General features: G+C 36.3%; 2 protein-coding genes across 3 annotated transcripts; both read right to left on the bottom strand.

Moving 5' to 3' along the window:
- Positions 1 to 34: 34 nt before the first annotated feature.
- Positions 35 to 14215, bottom strand: LOC133519637 (FAD synthase-like). Of its 2 annotated transcripts, none has more exons than XM_061853681.1 (6): positions 14146 to 14215; positions 9741 to 9822; positions 8555 to 8724; positions 5575 to 5761; positions 4475 to 4596; positions 35 to 3220 (listed from the first exon to the last, which is right to left on the bottom strand). In XM_061853681.1, exons 2-6 carry the CDS (start codon positions 9807 to 9809, stop codon positions 3055 to 3057), a joined length of 714 nt encoding a protein of 237 aa, XP_061709665.1. In that variant the 5' UTR covers positions 9810 to 9822; positions 14146 to 14215; the 3' UTR covers positions 35 to 3054. The 2 variants fall into 2 exon arrangements, with proteins under 2 accessions (XP_061709665.1, XP_061709663.1); XM_061853679.1 differs by lacking the exon at positions 14146 to 14215 and adding an exon at positions 13230 to 13741.
- On the bottom strand, positions 11758 to 13236 carry LOC133519636 (tRNA (guanine(37)-N1)-methyltransferase-like). Its single transcript, XM_061853678.1, has one exon. It carries the CDS (start codon positions 13189 to 13191, stop codon positions 11854 to 11856), a length of 1338 nt encoding a protein of 445 aa, XP_061709662.1. The 5' UTR covers positions 13192 to 13236; the 3' UTR covers positions 11758 to 11853.
- Positions 14216 to 16357: the final 2142 nt, after the last annotated feature.

A 16357-nucleotide genomic window follows, 5' to 3' on the forward strand; every position in this document is an offset into this window, starting at 1 on the left:
AGCAAAATTTCTGAATGACAGATGGTTTTTATAAGTTTGATTTTCTATCTTATTCAGAGAGATTCCGAGGCCGGCTCCTTGACAGCTTGACACTGCGGGGTTGCGTGATGCATCGCAACCATAATATGATTTGTAGGATATATTGTTATAATATGTATGTTAGTTTTAAGGTATTTATTTATGGGCCTCTACTTGCCTGAAATAAACATTTTAATTTTATATATGCTTAGTTTCATTTTAGTGTTACCCTTCAATTTCGTTTTTAATAACTTTAAGTAAGTATTTCTGTTTATTTTTCTTACAAGTTTTTTGCTTTGCCTCATACCCCACCTAACCTTAGTGTGACTACTTAAAATAACACAAATCATAATATTTCAATGAAATTTGATTTATTCCCAAAGTAGTAGAAACCATCAGTCAACCAGAAACTAGAAGTATCGTATACTAGTATGGAGCCTCTGTTGGTAAAATAAAAGAGATGAGAGCTTGCGCCGTGGCATAAATAATTTCTCTCCCCCTCTCCTTGTCCATCGGCCACATGAACTGCCCCCCTAGCCCATTCGGTGGCGACGCCCTTGCGATAGAGATAGACCGCGTATCGGATAGGGATACGCGTCCGGCAACCCCGTTTCTCGCCGAGATTTGTATAGTGCTTTTCTCAAACTTGCATTGATAAATTAAAAAAAAAATAGGATGATGATGATTGTTTCATGTCCTAATGTGATAGGTTATTCAGTGCGTGGGGTATTGAAAGGGAACGAAAATTTGATTATGTTTACGCTACGACGCACGGTTTAGGAAATACAGCCCTATAAAGATTTCAGCATGACTGAAAATAAAAAACTTTATGGGGCTGTATCTCCTAAACCGTGCGTCGTAGCACAAAAATAATGAAATGTTTGTTCCCCTTTGAACCCCTTGATATAATATTTAACAAACACAAAAAAACAAAAAAAGACAAAAAAAAAAGCATAATGGCAGAATTTTGCTTATAGATTTTTTACGGTTGAATGCTAACACGTGCCATAATTTGACGTTTAATAACAAAAGAAGGTTGCCTTACAGGCCTAGGTGTGTAAGGCTGTATGAAATTCCTTTACATATCATCTTCACTCATCGCACCTGATATGTAGTATTTCCTGACCAGTAAGTCATGTCAACATTTCATTTCAAGTTTGAGAAACGTAAATTTTCATCACACTTGCTCGTAAAAGGTGTTAACTTATTACACGTAGGCGATGCGATTCGTAAATCCTAAATTTCGACCTAGGGCTGTAATGTTTTTTTTTTATCACACTTGCTGTAATGTACGTTCGAAAAGCAGAAATGAGATGAAAAACATTGTGTGTGCCACGGGCGATACAGGAATTACTCTTGTTAATTAACCCCTCGCCTTCGGCTTCGGGCTTCAATTTACACTCGTTCGTGATTTCTTACCGCCCTTAATACACAATGCACTGTTACGAATAATTATATCTTCATAATTTAACTATTAAGTCTACAAATTCCACGACTAACTTACAAAAATATACAAAACTATTCTTTCAATTAAATCTAGGTATATGTATGTCTAATGAATAAATAGTAAGTAAGTACTAAAATATTTTCTAACACTTGGTCGATTAATAGAACTTAAAATTTAAACTTAAGAAAGCTGCCTGTGTGAACATAAAATTTGATTTCCTTTTAACTTATCACCACATTGTATTTTATTTACGAGTATTATTAGGTTAATATAATATATATGCCTAAAATGGTTTTATTATTCGATTGTAGCTTTTAAATAGCAGTGAGATGAAAGTTGAATAGCGTGTGAAGTAAAATACAAACACAATAAAAAGCGCCATCTATAAGATGATGAGGCGTGACGCTTTGTACATGTCACGGGCGATCGTAACATCCGCCTGATCGTAAAGTTCCTGTGTAATGTTTTGAGGGCAAATTAATAGATAGGTAGGATAGGTTCGTCAGGTTGCTTCATATGTCTGAAGGGCAAACTGTCCAGAAATAGGAGCCCCGCTGGGCTCCGTCGACTAAGAGAATGACACCAGGGATCGGAACCGGTTTTTTGCAAAAACATTGAAATAACCATATATTTCGGTTTATTTTATACTCAAAATGTAGGACTCAGTTGTGTTTTTAGATAGCGACTTCGTATTATTAGATTGCCTGATTAGGAATGAAATAATTAACAAAGAACGAAAACTGCAAAGAACGAAAAAATACAGTTTTCGTTCCCATACAAAAAATACCGGTTTCCGATCCCTGAATGACACAATGATTTTCACGTTTCACAATATGCCTAGGAATTTAATGATCTGGCGGATTTTACTATCGGCCCCCGTTATAAATAATACATTTACGTTATATATGTGTAATAATGTCCTATAATATTTATTTATTTATCATTTAAATGAGTTAAAATTTGATTCATTTATTAGGTGTTCTTGTTTTAAACATTATTTAATTTTACAATATTTGTTATCTCGAATAATTGTTAGTTTTTACACGAGGCACGTTACCGAGACCATCAACTACGCTAAATAATACAAAAATTTCGATCCAGATATTTCAATCAAGTACAGGACGATTTAATTGTAACGGTTTAATGTAATCGTCTTTTGTAAAAAGGCTATCAAATCAATTCGGTTGGTCACAGCTAGTCCATTAGCATAGAACGATGTTAATTTGAATGGCTTAATGTATGAAAGAAAATTGCATTGGTCATCCTCGTGTACAGTTACGGACTTTTAAGGTTCAAGCTAATTTGGTTGTATAACGGTATGAAATGTCTAATGTAAAGTCAACCCTAAATGCATCAACAATTAAAGTCCAGGACTGTACATGATTACGAAAAAAGGCATAAAACGCTAAATATGAATCTGCATTTATCTACTCCTGATACGTACGGACCTATAAAGCTTTTCACGTTCCATTGACTCCATTCTGCGTGTCGGGTGCCGAACGAACCGACCGGCGCACTCTCGGGTTACGTCTCCGAGCGCAGGTCGGGTTGATGTGTATCTGTGTATTTACGTTTCTGTGGTTTTATCACTATAGATTCTCACGTTTCCCATTGAGTCCGTTCTGCGCGTCGGGCGGCACCCGGCCGGCGCGCTCGCGGGCGCCGTCGGCGAGCCGCCAGGCGGGCCGGTAGCCCGCGCCCAGGGCTAGCGCCGGGTTCGGCCACGTGTTCAGCGTGCTGCCTATTGATGTGTATCTGCGGATTCCAGTTTTAAAAGTTATACAACTGAAATAAGTTTATTGTCAAAGAAACCATTCTTGTTACAAACATTTATTAGTCGGCTTTCTTTTCAAAGTTATCTGAAGATGATTTTTACGAGCCTAAATTTAGTGAGATTGCATTGTTTTATCATTGAGTTCCTATGGGTGGGCATACATATTTGATCTCCACAGATCATTTGAATGATGCCAAAAGCTTCCACTGTCAACTTACGTAAGTAGGTACCTATAGTACATTTTAGGTCAATCGGACATCGAGCACTGGTTCAAATCTCCCTTACACATACCAGGTTTTCAGAAAAATGTGTATGTACCATTTACTACAGAAAATTAACAACTATACTGGGTGCCCAGTAATTAACACCAAGATAGAAAAAGTTCGATTATCTCAAAAACCATGAAACTTTTACTAGACCTATTAGAGCCAAATAGTGCACTTTTATCATGACCAGCTTAAGGTCGGCTGTCGGTGGTTAGAAGGTTATCCATTTATTACTGGGCAGCATGTATAAAAAACATCAGAATCACGAAGACTAATGATTCAAACCTAGAAAAACAAAAGTGTTCCAAGTTTTTCCTACATAATTTAGGTGTCCGTTTTGTGACGGTTTATACAAAATGCATGTGAAGATGCGTCACAAACTAACAATTTCAATCGATAGTCTTCGTTTCTGAGTATATATACCCTAAAAGTTGATAGTTTGGCGAAAAAGTAAATGGTACCTAACCTTTTTCTAAAAATTTCCACGCCAAAAGCTTGTTATAGCTTGTAGGTGGCATTTCGGGAGCTCGGGATTCCCGGTTATATTATGTAGCGAATTTATATTATAATAAATAAATCAATAATAATAATATTTTGTAAAAACAAATTGATTAATAAGTTGTATAAACAACGAACATGTTAACAGATGCCAAAAAATAAGCCATACTTTACCTACATGTTTTATGCCTATAGTGCTATTTTCATACCCAAAAACGAATTTCCAATTGGTTCGTTATATTTTTTACATGTTCATTTTACAGCTGACGGTCATTCCACCGCGATAGAACCAGCTGACGGTTTTATTAGTTTAAAACAGCATCTAAACTATCATCTGACAAAGTATCAGCCGGGTGGCGATGACTGACGAAATATGATCCTGGCCCAGGGTCTAAAAGCTTGCGCCGTAAAATAATAACTTAGCATTTAGTTTGAGTAAAAACTGTAAAAAAGCCATTGGACCGAACATACCCCTGATCGTAGAGACTGCAGTACGGCACCTGCCGCGCCAGGATGTAGCTCCATATCTGATGGTACGACCAGTTCAGCAGTGGTGATACTCGCATTATTTGTGGCCAGTTGGCATCCGTTTTCTGCAATACAGAGGATTTTTTAATACTAACGTCGGTGGCAAAAAAGAATACGACGCGCCTGATGGTAAGCAGTCTCCGTAGCCTATGAACGCCTGCAACTCCAAAGTAGATACATGCGTGTTGCCGACCCTAACATTCCGCACCCTCGTTGAGCTCTGGCAACCTTACTCACAGGCAGGAACACAATACTATGGGTAGGGTCTAGTGTTATTTGGATCAAGTAGCTCATACATTAAGGTAGTGTGTACATATTTTTGGCACTTTGTCAAAGTCAATATTACATTCACTACCGGTCTGGCCTAGTCGGTAGTGACCCTGCCTATGAAGCCAATGGTCCTGAGTTCGAATCCCGGTAAGGGCATATATATTTGTGTAATGATCACAAATATTTGTTCCTGAGTCATGGGTGTTTTCTATGTATTTAAATATTTATATTATATTTATATCGTTGTCTGAGAAACTAGTGGGACTTGGTCAATTTGGGTAAAGATATCGTATAATATTTTTATTTTTATTTACCTTTTTATATTTAAAGTAATGTTCCTGTTTGTAATTTACGCTTTTTTTGCCATACAACTTTTCGCAGACAGTTCTAAGAAACTTATTTCTCCGCAACATGATGGAGGTGCCGAGATGCTGGGATCAAAATCCATCCGACGAAATAGTTTTAGTGAAACCTTTATACATAATGCCCGATACACACATTGGATCAATGAAGGCCAATTTAATAAAAGTAAAAGGTGCTACCTTTTTCCGTCGTAATTGCGTCCGGCGTTCCGGCGTAATCTTGCAAACGAGAACCAACCCCACGATAAAAAATTGAAAATCAAACCTTCGTGTTACAACATGAAGTAATGAATGGAAATTTAGTGTGGGTTCGTCCCCGTTTGCAGAACTACGTCCTTGAACTACGAACTGTACCGGACATAACGTAAAATCAAAGATGAATATGAAATATTAAAGAAATTGTTTAGTTACCTGCATAAATTGCAAATCTTGACTATACGGGTCGGTCCGCCTCGTGCCCATGAGACAGGCTTTAAGCCTACTGTCTTCGTCCACTATCCTTTGCAAGGTGCTTTTCAACTCGCCTTCGGTTACTTCAAGTGTGATGCCGTAGTGGAGCTCCACTTGCTTCACGAACGCTTCTAGTTCTCTAAATGGACTGGAAAGCAAAACCAGATTGGAAATCAAAGCTTGAAAGTGACTGATCTCTACTGACATATTTTTTGGAGTTTTTGACTTCAACATATGACTATTTTGAACGGAATTGATATATTTACCTAACAATATAAAAAAAACATTTTAGGGTGGTACAGTCGAGTTCATAAATATGTATACATTTCTTCGCCTTGTTGCAATGGATTAAGGTTAAGGTGAAGAAATGTATACATATTTATGAACTCGACTGTAACATGGGAGGATAAGCGATTACTGGACTTTTCAAATACATATTAATATGTATTTATAAATTAATATGTATTTCTGTTCTCCATATTTATATTATAAGGTTTTCTACCGTTCACCAAAAACGTATTTATGCGGTTATTTTACTAAAAATACCAAACATGTAAAAACCTATTCTACAACAATATTAATCTACACGCGCAAACTTTTTTATCTGAACCGACGTAATCGAGTGTAACTAATTAAATTACACACGCACATTCTCGGAATTTACTTTTTTGTACATAACTTAAGACGCATTGTAAATTTTGGCTTTATTATCTGAATTTATCCCAGCAATTATAAAACTTATGAAAGTATTGTTTGGTGAACGGTTATTCATGGCATCGACTTCATTTCTGCAATTGCCGTTACACGATCGGTTAACATTTATAGCAGAGAAAATCGTATTAAAGATGCCTCTTTTTAGAGTTCCGTAGTCAAGGAACCCTTATAGTTTCGCCATGTCCGTCCGTCTGTCTGTCCGAGGCTTTGCTCCGTGGTCGTTAGTACTAGAAAGCTGAAATTTGCCATGGATATATAAATCAATAAATCCGACAAAGTCGTACAATAAAATCTAAAAAATTTTTTTTTAGGGTACCTCCCCTACACTTAATTTTTTGCTTCAACCCTAGAGTGTGGGGTATCGTTGGAAAGGTCTTTTAAAACTAATACGGGTCTTCAACAAACATTTTTTGATAACGTGAATATATTCGGAGATAATCGCTCCGAAAGAAAAAAAAAAATGTGTCCCCCCCCTCTAACTTTAGAACCGTAGGTAAAAAAATTCGTGGAAGTAGGGCTCAAGAAAGACATTAAATGAAAACTATAGCAGACATGATCAGTTTAGCTGTTTTTGAGTTATCGCAAAATGTTTCCCCTTCATAGTACAAAGATGTACATCCACAGTTCATCCCTTGGTTAACAATCTACTATACTTTAAGCTTCAGTTTAGCTTATTGTGACGGAAGAGTAACTACGGAACCCTACTCTGAGCATGGCCCTACATGCTCTTGGCCGCGGTTTATTATATTGACCAACCGATTACTATTACGTAATTACTGTGCGAAGTTTGGTGTTTATATAAAATTCTTCGTAACGAGGTCAGATAAGATGACTACGCTTATAGTATTTTGATGCGTGCGTGGCGTGTAAGTTGTTTTACTTTTGATTCTCAGTGGCAAGTTGATAATTGGGACAAAATTAATAAAACTTATCTCTCACAAAGGGTTGCGCGTCCAATATAATAATGGTTTCAGGATGTTGTTGGGGCTGCCCCGTTTCTGCAGCGCATCAGGCATGTTTGCACAAGCTCGCACGGCTGACTACTATGCCATAATACCAACGAGAATTGCCTCGTTGGTCTGCAGAGTGCGAGCCAGCTCCAACCCCACCCTGGCTACTGTAGCCGGGACCTGGCTACTGTAGCCGGGACCTGGCTACTGTGTACGGGCCGATACGACTCACCTATTGTGCGACATTTTGAGAGTGTCATTATCGCATGGTAAGACTAATAGAGAGCTATGAAGTTGACATTAGCAATAAAATTAAACTCATACTCATTCATCTATTTAATTACAGATTTTAATTTTATAATCAAGGACAAGAATGTGGACGAGTTTGTAAACGATCTTTTAATTTTATCTTTGAATATATAAATATGATAAATAAGATTAATGATCATTTTTGTATTAATTATATTAAGAAATTTCATAAAAAAAACTAATTTGTATATTAAAAGAGGTAAAAATAATATGAATATAAATTAATCAGTACAAAAAAATGGTCATTATTCTTATTTGTTTTATTTGTGTCCTGAAAGACAAAATTAAAGGATCGTTTACAAACTCGTTAACATTCTTGTACTTGACTATAAAATTAAAATCAGTAATTAAATAGATGCATGAGTATGAGTTTAATTTTATTGCTAATGTCAACTTCATAGCTCTCTATTAGTCTTACCATGCGAAATTATTAATAAATTATTAATAATAATTAAATTACCAGTCTGAAAACCAGCGCTAGGCCCTCTGCTTGGCATATGCTGAGATTGGAGCCCATTGCCCAATCATCAGGTATTAAATGTCGAAGTACCTATCTTTCTAATTAATTTGTATTTAGTATTTAAGGTTATTATATTGTACTTTGTTGATAAGGTTTTTTGTGGCAATAAATATTTTCTCTCTAAAAACTCCGATGCCTGGCTCATGACCGCTACCAGGTGATTGTTTTTTGCTCTGCTGTTTTTGCTTCTTGTTTTTGTTTTAACAACGCTTAGTTTTAAATCTTAAATGTTACTAACCATTATGAACCATTGTTGTCTGTTGAAAATATAAATTGAATTTGAGATTAAATTGGAAAACTTAACATAATTTAAGCAGTTGATCAATGATGAACTACGTTTTACATGACAGCCGCTTAGTATGAAGTATTTGTTTCCCTTTGATATCATTATATGCGGATTCTACTGTACCTATTCCAACCGTATAATTCAATAGCATAATAAAATTACCTGTTAGTCCTTATGTAAAGAACCTTAAGGTTCTTAATCACAGATTTGTCTTTGTATACATCGGTCAGCACATTGATGGCTATGTCCAGGAGCACGGTGCAGTCTTTGCCACCGTTGAATGACAGGAACACTTCGTCGGTTTTGTATTGTTTGAAGCATTTTCGTAGTACCTGAGGATAAATCAATTTTAATCAAACCAATGATACTCGTAATTTTTTGGCAAAAAATTCATTTTCGGTACAAGCTTTTATCGCTGACTGTACTTTTCTTTCCACAGGCAGCTAATACTCATCGAGACAATTATAACAACCCTAAACACATTAGTCTGCGTTGGTTTATCACAGAGTTCCTATGGCCTCCTCCTGTCTCCATCATCAGATCAACTCCATGTCATCATAATATTGCATTGTCATCTGATTAACATATGGATGCATAATTTCAGCTCAATCGGAAATGGCAAGTTGTATAAAGCTTGTAAAAACGGATTCATTCGTATGTAATGAAATAAATATGGAAATAATTCTTGACTCATTAGCATTACGTATGAGTATAACCTATCTCTATATATTAATATCATTGATGACATCACGAATTTTTGCGTTAAATTGATACCCAATTATCTACTCTAGGCTGGACTTTCCGTGGGATTTTTGAATTGTCATAGTGACTTCTCATTTATCTACTTCCGATATACATACGGATACAATATAGAACGCAACAAACAAAGAAAATTAAAAGTAGAGATAAACAACAGGCGGTCTTATCTTTAAGCGATCTCTTCCAGATAACTTTTCCATTATCCACGATGACGCGCAGGTTTGTCAAATCTAACCTTTAATAACATCACAATACAAATCAAGGCATGCGTCCTCGTGAATGACACGATTTATCACGACTGCCTTATACAGTCACGTCTGAAAATATCGATACGAAAATAGTGCCAAAAATATGTATACACGACTTTATTGCCCATATTTTAAGGTAGTGTATACATATTTTTGGCACACTTTTCGTATCGATATTTTCAGACGTGACTGTACAATTCGGTCGCAGCAATATGCGAGTACGAGCGAGATGCATAGAAAGTGAGTTACGCATACGCTAGCGAATAGGTCAGCCTCAAATTGGTGGTAGCCGTAGATGAGTCTTAAATTGTTTAGAAACTCAAATTGAAGGCGATACAAACCTGTTCAGACTCCTCCAAGACATCTGCAAAGCCCGGGAGTTCACACACGTCCTCACCCTTCTGTGGCATTTCGCTCACTACACTGAAAATATACACCATACTGCTAAATAAACCCATATTTATATAGAGCTATACATAATTTTTTGCCATTTGACTTTGAATCTTGAGTAGAAAACCAAAAGTCTAATTTCCATTGAAGATCATTATAACCGTCAGAATGTCACAAAAATTATAGGTTACATTATATAGAAAACCATTAGTGACAATCGGACAGAAATTTTTGTGGCAAAATAAAGTGATTGACAAAATCAAATATCGACATGTCTATTATCGATATTACCTTAGCGTTATTATAGATATTTTTAACATTGTATAAAAAGATAGCTACCGCGAAATACACAACAAGTTCGATATCTTCTTTGATACACCCATTGGTAGTTTTCTTATTTTTTGACACCTTATTCTACATTGTACAGTTTACGTTTTTATTTTCAAGTACTAATATATGTAATAGAGACATTATGGTCGGATTTGTAATTGATTTGCATTCTTGTAATTCTCCGGTAAATTACAGTAAGTAGAATTTACATCTTTTAATTATTAGTTCATGACTGACTTATCGATGTTATTATTTGTCGATGTTGCATTTTCTCAAGCACTCGTTTTTGCCACAAAAACTTCTATGTCTGGTGACAATACATTATGTATGATCATTAACGTTTTGGCCGCTAGATGTCAAATGACGCGCTTGCAGTGTAATATCAACCTTCGTGCATTCCTATAAGGTTTACAATGGAGCGTTGTATATAATGGGTGAGGTAGGTTAATATAAAAATTAGATTTAAATTTTACCTAATTATCAGTACTACTTAAAAGAATAAGAACAATAAGGTACTTACGCATATACATACATATATGCTTTGTTGGTAATGTTTAACCAGCTGATAAGTATGTTAATTACAATTAATATTCAAAAGAACTTTGCAAATAAAAAAACTCAAGGTTCTTTGAAAGTAAGCAAATTTTAGCAAACTCAAAACTTGGTTAGTTATCTTCATAACCTAATTATTTGCGCTAATAGATATATGCGTTTATTACATGTAGTAATAATACTAATAATTACCACTCAAATATTCAAGCTACAAACTGAAATACGGCATCTCCAAGCCGATAATTGGCAGGAAGCGGCGCAGGAGCAGGAAAAGTGGCGTGCTCTTGTTTCGGAGCCCAGGACCGTCTTTGGGTCGCTGAGCCACATTAGTCACAAAACTTACAAATTGAAATATGTGTGTATGAAAGAAAAAGCTACCAAGGCCTCCATTGAAGATGCTGGTTCAATTCCTGCCATGGTCACTGGAGCCCTTGGTCAATTTTTCTTTTGTATAAGGTGAATATGGAGAACCGTCTATAAGGAAAGACCGATTACAAGCTCTTTTGTCGTTTTCACTCTTACACTTACTCCATTTACAGAAGGTTGGTACGGCACACATATATACAAGGTGCCCAAGAGGCTCCCGAGAAATTTTTACCACGCATTTCTGAGGCCAAAAGAAGGAATAATTGTTACATGACTAGGTCAATTTTACAAAAAAAAATTGTTTTTGTTTATTTTTTTTCGATTTTTTACCTAAAATGTAAACGCTAATTGTAATACTGTAACTCAAAAAGAATTTGAACTTTTTATTGTAAAACCGTGACTTGATCTGAAGTCGTGGCGTGTGGGACAGAAATGTACCGACTTTATATCAAGTCAATGGCGGAGAAAACCCTCTTTCAGTCCTACAATATTCTAGTCCTATAAATTATCTCTACAAATGGCCTGAGATGCTGATAAATATTTTTATTTATCGAAATATAACCCTTGAAGTGGTAAGCTGTCAACTCCTGACCGATAATGTTATTTAAATTTCAAATTTGATTTAATGGAATAAAAACAAAATTCCAATAGCCCAAAAATGACATATGCCACTTGAAGAGATAAGATAATCAAATAAAACACTTGTTACAGTAAGCCATTTATTTAAATACTCTTATGTGTTAACAGAACCATCTCTTTAGAAAACATGATACACTTTACACTTTATTAAAGTCCATTAACACTAGTTTAAATGCACTATTCATTTTCTAGACAAAGTTTTTTCTTAGGTGGTTCACTGACACTGTCACTAACACTACATAGAACTTTTTTACCGAGTCGAAAAGTGACTCTTATCATTTCCTTCTTCGGTGACACATTCCTTACATCATAAATATCTATTATGTCATCTGTTATGTCATAACCTATGTTTTTAATGACCATAGTCTTTGCTGCCAAAACATCATTGCCTGGGGCAAAACAATACACATAAACAATTATTTCAAAGTCCAATTTTTCAGCAAGACTTTGATCTTCAATTAAACCATTGAAGTATTTTAAAAACTCCACAGCTATTGCTGGCAAATTCATTGTTATATGTAACTTTGCTCCCTTTTCTAACTTCTCCTTACCTAAACAACAATCTGTAATGTATTCTTTGAAATTATTCAATATAAAATCTTTCCCATCCAGATTATATGACTTGAAAAGACTCATGTTAAGTTTATTTAACTTGGCATTTTGATTTAACCATTTAAAGGAGTCAGGATTCAGATCATTAGCAAACACTTTGCATTTCTTCTTCACTGCAGGTATGGCAAATGGACCTACGCCACAGAAAACATCAAACAACACATCTCCCGGCCTCAAAAAGCCTAGGATCCTCTCATGTTCTTGTCCAAGACGGGAGTTCCAGTAAACTTTAGAAAAATTAAACATAAAGTTGGACTGGTTTTCTTTAACAGTCACAATAAAATCTTCTTCTCCGGCAATGACTTCCATACTGAAGTTGCGGTAGGTGTTGTCAATGATGCTGCTCTTATTTACCACAGTCCGGCAGCTCTTAATCTTGTCTAGAAGCACCTGGCCTATTAGTGAGCGGTACTCCAATAGATGCTCCTTCAAATTTAGATGAATGATGTGCCCAATTTGAGTGAAACCGCTGACTATATCTTCATTTTCTGGCAAAACAGCCTTGAAGATTGTCCCATACGACCAGTTCTCATACGACAAGTGAATATCTTTCAACTCAAAGTTATTCTCTGTCACTCCAACTTCTAAAAGTCCCTGGCGATGACTTTCAGTGATGTCAGTATACATGCTGATTTTTTCAGGATTAAACAAGATGCATTTTAGCTTATTATCACTGTCATTCTGAACAGGTTTAAAGTTTTCTAATTTGAGGAAGTAATCCTTGCAATTTGGTGTGATTTTTGACAACTTCTCAGCTGGAACTCTTAACACGGGCGTTTGGATCTTGCGAATGAATTTTTCACGTTCTAAAATTTTCATACCCCGGACGCCAAGTGGCGTCAATATTGCTGACGCGGACATTGTTCGATAAAATACTACTAAAAGAGTGTGAGCTAAAGTCATGCCATTCGAAATTAAAATGAAGACAACTTCATACTAACCTATATGTTAGAGGTCAGAGTGCATTTGTTCCAAATTTCAGGCGATGGCAGCTTTTTAAGTTTTTCTAACACTTTTCTGTTATAAAAATGGTTACTGATTGATAAATCCACGGTGTAATTTGTACACTTTTTCAATTTCTATGATGCAAAAATGTCTTGTCTTGTCAATTTGACTTTGACTTTTGATTTTGTCATTACTTTTTTTACGTTGATCTTACGTTTCGTTACACGTGCACGGTATCAAGTTCGACAGGCCTTGCTGCTCACCAAATTTCACGAGAATAAGGAATATTACGCGAAACTCTGCGTAGGGGGGCGCCACTACCACAATCCATCACAATCTGAGGGTCTACCGCGAAACAAGAAAATCGAAATTTCGTTATCTAACCTCTCTATCGCTCTTGCCTGTTTGAGCGATAAAGAGGCAGCTAACTAAATTTCGCGGTAGGCCCTTTGTAAACAAACCGCTTTGATGCATCAATGTCACATTTTATTCTCTATGAAAACTTGTCAAACTACATTTTAAGCAAAGATTTTAAGGCACAGTATGTATAAGTTACTCTATGATTTAATATACGTGCTAGTGCTGCACTCTGGCGGCAAAACATTGCAGTAATATTCCCTATTGGTTGAGAAATTGATGAGAAACTTGAGAATTTCGATTGCGACCTGTAGAGGAAAACATCCGGACATACGAAAGCAGTTTGTCCGAGTCAAAACGGTTATTTGTGTGATGAGCACAAATATTTGTTCCCGAGTCATGGGTGTTTACTATAAACCTATTTAAAAATATGTCCTATAACATTAATTTATTTTATTTTTATTGTTTTTGTATTTTACTTTTATATTAATGTTGTTAAGAAACAAACCTAAAGAAGAAAGATGATAAAGGAGATAATAATATATAAATATTTACCTCTTTAAAATTCGACTGATCAAAGCAGCACCACAAGTTTCACTGCGAGGCCATGCTTGTAGCGTAAATAATGTAATGCCGGCAATTTCACCGTTTCGCTTCGACGAATACAGACAGGTACCTTCAAATTAGCTAAATTGACTGTTGCAATTCCTTACCTACAGCGTCCTACAGTACTAAAACATAGATATGAATAGCTATAGCAGTTGTATGTCTTTGTCATCACAACAATGATGTTCTGGACCCTTGAGAGGTGTGCGCAGAGCCGAAGCCAACACGTAGATGCCCTTTTGATATTTAAATTAAATGTAAGTGGTAGGTATACCGAGCGGATGCTTGCCCGTGTAATGGGACGCACGCAGAGGCAGCAACCGCCAGGGAGTAAGGACTATTTGAGACTTGATGGAATCTAAAATGAACTGGACTATTGGGTATAAGCGATGGACTAAATACTGGTTGACCACGTGGTAGTGGAGTGCCCCTTCACTAAATACCCAGGACACGCAAAAGACTTCAAGACCATCTCCTATGTAAAATACTACCTAATCTGTATTTATAATTTTTAATTATTTTGACAATTTATTGATCCTGTGAGGGCTCCTCTTCACGATGGCCCAGCGTAGGCCAGTCTTAAGGAACGCAGCTATGTGGTGGAATGAGATAGCAATATGACTTACTCCTTCTAACGCATAAATGCGTGCCATGATGTAGAATATGCCATACGATAAAAAATTAAATTGCTATGTATTTATCGAGCATTTGCTGACTAAGGGTATCTGCCACTCCACCTATTTACTGTAATTGCAGATGGCTTTAAGGTGTAAACATGGAGTCCATAACTGTGTGACCAATCCTGTAGGTTAGGTACCTATTGTCCATGAAAAGAATTTGCAGTAAAAACTACATGTCTTCAGAAAAACGTGGACCTTTAAACCTTAACACCTTTTAAAACTAGCTGCAGGTAAGTGGAGCGGAATGTAAAAGCCATAAACAGATCAGATTGAAAAATCGACTTAACCAGGCCAGCCCACCTTTAATAGCGACTTAGATCAGAGGGCCTACCGCGAAAATCGAAATTCGCAAATTGCGGGGATCTTTCTCTTTTACTCCAATGAAGGCGTAATTAGAGTGATAGAGGAATATGCCCAAAATTTGCGAACTTCGGTTTTCGGGGTTATAGCCCAGGGGTCTCCAACCTACGTCCTGAGAGCCAGCCAATTCGGCCCGTGAAAATTACTTTATTAGTATACAAAGCCTTCGCGCCTACATTTTCAAAATTACCGCCCACTGACAAAACTGGCTTGCCAGAATATATAGGTAGGTACCATCACCCCTACTGTTAACTGTCCATTGGTGGACCTTATTATAAAAGACATAAGATCCAGAGATGGACAGTTAAGAGTGTTGCTGTTTATACTCGTATCTTTGCATACAGTCAGTTGGGGGCTCTCGGATCAAAAGGTGAGGTGAGCTGGTGAGTTAATACCAGTAGATGATAATTGCTTGAACAAGAGACTCAAAATAAAGAAAATTCTTATAAGAAAATATTCTGTTACATAGTTATGTCGTGTTTACCAGTGCGAAACACTAATTTCTTATTGATTTTGTCAGGGTTACGGCAGACCAGCGCAAGGTATCTGGCGTTTAGGTTACATAGAAATAATAAATCACCACGTAAATAAATACATTATTTATAATATGCAAGAAAATCAGTACACATGTCAATCAATGAAAAATAGTAAGAATAGAACACGTCAATGTCATAGAGGTAAAGCGGCCAGCAAGAAACCTTGCTTTTGTTATGAACCTCAAGACACCTCCTCAAAAGCAAAGTTTATTGTCTAAAATATGCCAAACAATAATAGTGACAGGTAGCAAGAAAAAAATAAAAAATAAAATGATAATTCTAACCAAATGTACAATATGCGTTAAATGGGGTTGAGACCTAGACCAATCATACATTTGTTATGTTTTATACTGGGTAGTGGTTTTGTCAACACATCTGCCAGCATTGATTCCGTGGGTACATGTCCCAACACTATATTTTTGTTATCTTTTAAAGTCCCCGTATAAAATGGTACTTTATATCTATATGCTTGCTTCTACCATGAAACACGGGATCTTGGGCAAGAAACATGGCAGATCGACTATCGGTATTTAGAGAGATATCAGCATACCTTGATAGACCTAGCTCAGTCAGCAAACTTTGGAG

Source organism: Cydia pomonella, chromosome 7, assembly GCF_033807575.1.
Source record: "Cydia pomonella isolate Wapato2018A chromosome 7, ilCydPomo1, whole genome shotgun sequence".
NCBI classification, from domain to species: domain Eukaryota; kingdom Metazoa; phylum Arthropoda; class Insecta; order Lepidoptera; family Tortricidae; genus Cydia; species Cydia pomonella.